The 3,436-nt window shown below is 52.1% G+C and overlaps 1 protein-coding gene across 1 annotated transcript in view; it reads right to left on the reverse strand.

Annotated features, from left to right (window-relative positions):
• The window catches only part of LOC105005303 (vegetative cell wall protein gp1-like), a 13,551-nt gene extending 10,613 nt beyond the window's left edge, over positions 1–2,938 (reverse strand). The window contains exon 1 of the mRNA XM_010863253.1: positions 2,934–2,938. Coding sequence (XP_010861555.1) covers positions 2,934–2,938 — 5 coding nt within the window. The remainder of the gene's footprint in view (positions 1–2,933) is intronic.
• Positions 2,939–3,436: the final 498 nt, after the last annotated feature.

The raw sequence follows: 3,436 nt of genomic DNA on the forward strand, positions 1-3,436 counted from the left end.
GGGGGGTTCCTTTCTGACCCGAGAGCTGGGTTCTGACCTCCCCGCGCCCCTCTCTCCAGCCCCCCATCCTCACTGGCTAGACCGCGGCGGGGTGTGCGAGGCTGAACAGTAGGCCCTGTCGAGGCGCCCAGGACGGTGCCAGCCTCGCTCGGCAACTGGCAGCTGGTATTTTTAAAACATTATTTGTCCCTCAGCAAGTCAAGGAAGGCGGGGTAAGAGTAAGGACTCCCTTTTACAGACCGAGGAGCGGAGGCGCGCGGAGGTGAAGTGTATAGCCCAGACAGGAGGCTGGTCAGAACTCAGAGGTCTGTGGGCTCCCCTGGCACCGCTGGGCCTCGGGCGCTCATTGGATGGACAAGGAATGGGGGACCCCAGAGACTGGCAGCCTGGCACCGCCTCGGATTCAGTGTAGGCCGTTAGACTAGTTACTCCTCCCCAGGTTTCCTCTGGTCTTAAACCGATGGGGGTGGGGGTGGGGGTGGACCAGCGTGATTCCTTATTTCCCTTAACTCCTAGAAGCTGGCTGACCCCCGGAGGTCTGAGGGCCCCGGGGTGGGACCCCGGAGGTCTGAGGACCCCACGTAGGAGCGAGGCAGCCGCGGCCTGTCGGAGGGAAGAAAATGTTTCCCCTTTCGCTCCCCATCTCCGCCAGCCTCCCCCGCCCTGCCTCCATCCCTCCTGCTGGCCCCAGGGAGGCTGAACCACGAGGTTAAATAAATATCTGACGGTGATTCAAGGAAACGAGTCAAGACCGTTGCCGGGAGAAGAAACCCAGACCTCGGTGAAGATCCGCCCCCGAGTCCGAGCGGCCCCCGCTCCGCCCCTGATGTGTGTGTGTGCGGAGCCCTGGCCCCCTCTGGTCTCGCCTAAGAGCCCCAGGATAGCCACCCCCTCTCCCGGACCTACTCTTGCTTGATAGTTGGCACTACTGAGGGGTGGGGGCGTGCGCGCAGGGTTACCGTATTTCCTTTCCCTGCGCCCTAGGTTTTGAGCGCAGGTATTTAACTTCTCCAACCCACGGGAAGAGTCCTTTCTGTACTGTGGCAAGTCGGGAGGCTTGAGATTTTGTTTTTGTTCTCTTAGCTCTCCCGTAATCTCTCTCCTGACCTGCCGGCTTGTCAATCCTGTTTCCTATCTCCACCTGAACGTTTAGTGGGCATCTCAAACTCAACGTGTTCAACTTTGAAATTCTGATCTTTCCCCCAGACCTGCTCCTTTTTGTCTTTTCCATCTCCGAACAGGGCAACTTCATCCTTCCAGTTGCTCGGGAAGAAAATCTTAGAATTATTCTCAACCCCTCTCTTTTTCTGTCATGCATCCGAATGCTTTAGCGAATCTTGTTTACATTACCTTCAAAATATGTCCAGAATCTGCTTGCTACCCTTCACCACTTTCCCCACCCCGGCCCCGGTCCAACCCACCAGCTTCTCCTGCCGGGAAATATCGCAGCCCCTCTTGTCCCCCTGCATCCCTTGTCCCCTCAGTCTGTTCTCAGCAGAGCAGCCAGGGTTATCTTTTTAAAATCAAAGTCAGAGCCTGTCCCTCTTCTGCTCAAAAATCGAGTGGGTGCACATCTCACTCAGAGAAAAGGGTCCTTCAAAGACCCTAGAGAATCTGATCAGTGCTCTGCCCTTCCTTCCCACTCCTCTCCCCCTCACTCTGTCTACTCCAGTCACTGTTGTACAGGCAGGACAGCATGTTTCTGCCTCAGGACCTTTGCACTTACTATTGCCTTTGCCTGGAACAATCTTTTCCCAGATCCCTACAGTGCTTTCTCACTCATTTTGCTAAGGTTCTTTTCTACCCTCCACCAACCAATACCCCCAGGCTCTCCATCTCCCTTCCCTTGCTTTGCATATCTCAGTGGCTTTTATCACCATCTAATATAGGCTACATGCTTTACCTGCTAATTTGTTTGTTTGTCTCTTCCATTGTAGATGCTATGAAGTCAGAGACTATTTTTTAAGTCTTGGCTCAGGACTTCCCTGGTGGTCCAGTGTTTAAGAATCTGCCTTCCAATGCAAGGTATGTGGGTTCAATTCCTGGTTGGTGGGTTCGATTCCTGGTCATGGAGCTAAGATCCTACATGCTATGGCCCATGTACCACAAGATCCCATATGCCGAACTAGGATTCCATGCAGCTGAATACACACATACATGAACATATAAATATTTTTAAAGTCCACTTAGTTAAAAAAAAAATGTCTCAGACGGAGACCAGAGTTTCACACATAGTGAGCACTTGGTGAATATTTGTTGAATGAATGAGTAAATGAAGGAACGACTCAGTCACCTTCCCTTTCTGGACCTTACTTTTCTCACCTGTACAAGTGAGTTGGATCCAATGAAAGTCCCCTCAGCTTTGAGAGTCCCATGGGGGATTCCAGCCAAGCCATGGGGAATGCCTTCTGTATAAAATAGTCCCAAGGGGAGGGGTTTAGAGGGGTTGAAGGTGGGCTGAGGAGGGTTCTGAAGTATCTTCAGAAATCTGGAATTGTCAGCTTTCCTGATACTTGAGGGGTCGGGAGAGAAAAGCGGGGAGGAGTGCGCTCACCAGTCATTCATTTGTTCAGGCCAAATGCACTTCAGATGCCTTTACCAGAGGGTCCCCAGGGCAGAGGCACTACTGTAGAGGGAGAAGGGGGCAGTACCCAAAATGAGTCTTTGATGGGTGAGCTGAGCTTTTATAGACACTGGGAGTCAGAGATGAATTAGACTCAGTCCCCTTTCTGGGGGAGCTCAGACTAGTATCTAATAACTTTTAAACAATGATTGGTGTGTTGTAATCAGGAAGCTTATTTGAGGGGCCGACAGGAGAATGATTGCAACTCTATCCATGGTGGGAGCAGATGTCAAAGGAGGCTTCCTGGAGGAGGTGACACACCCGAGCAAGACTTGAAAGATAAACAGAGGTGAGTAGGGCTTTTGGTGACGGCATGACCGTAGTGCCAGCACTTCTGGATCATGGAAGTGATGTGGTAAGAGATGAACGCTGTGATTTGGGAAGGTAAGAGCAAGGGGTAGAAAGCGGAACCAAGGTGTTACCAGAGGACGCTTTTGCACGGAGGTTGCAGCCTCACCCAGAGCACCTACTCATTCATTCAGGAAGCATCCCTGAAGGTCTCCCATGTGTCCAGCCTGGGGCAAGACCCCGGAGGAGACCTGGGCAGCGGACAGGACACTTGGGCCATCAACAGATCTGGTCCAGGTTGGCTGTGTGACCCTGGGTGAGCCTGGAGCCTTTCTGAGCTTTAGTTCTCCCAACTGTAGAGGCAACAGATAATTTCACCCACACTGTATGACTCATGGAGTACATTGAGGATCAAATGAGATATGCACTTACAAGTGTATGACAGAGAGACAAGAATTAACACAAAGCAAGGTCTCAGTCCTTCAGGAGCTTGGAATATGGTCTTTGTAGCTTACAGCCCCCTCC

The sequence above is a fragment of the Bison bison genome, unplaced genomic scaffold (assembly GCF_000754665.1).
Source record: "Bison bison bison isolate TAMUID 2011002044 unplaced genomic scaffold, Bison_UMD1.0 scf7180017864487, whole genome shotgun sequence".
Taxonomy (NCBI): domain Eukaryota; kingdom Metazoa; phylum Chordata; class Mammalia; order Artiodactyla; family Bovidae; genus Bison; species Bison bison.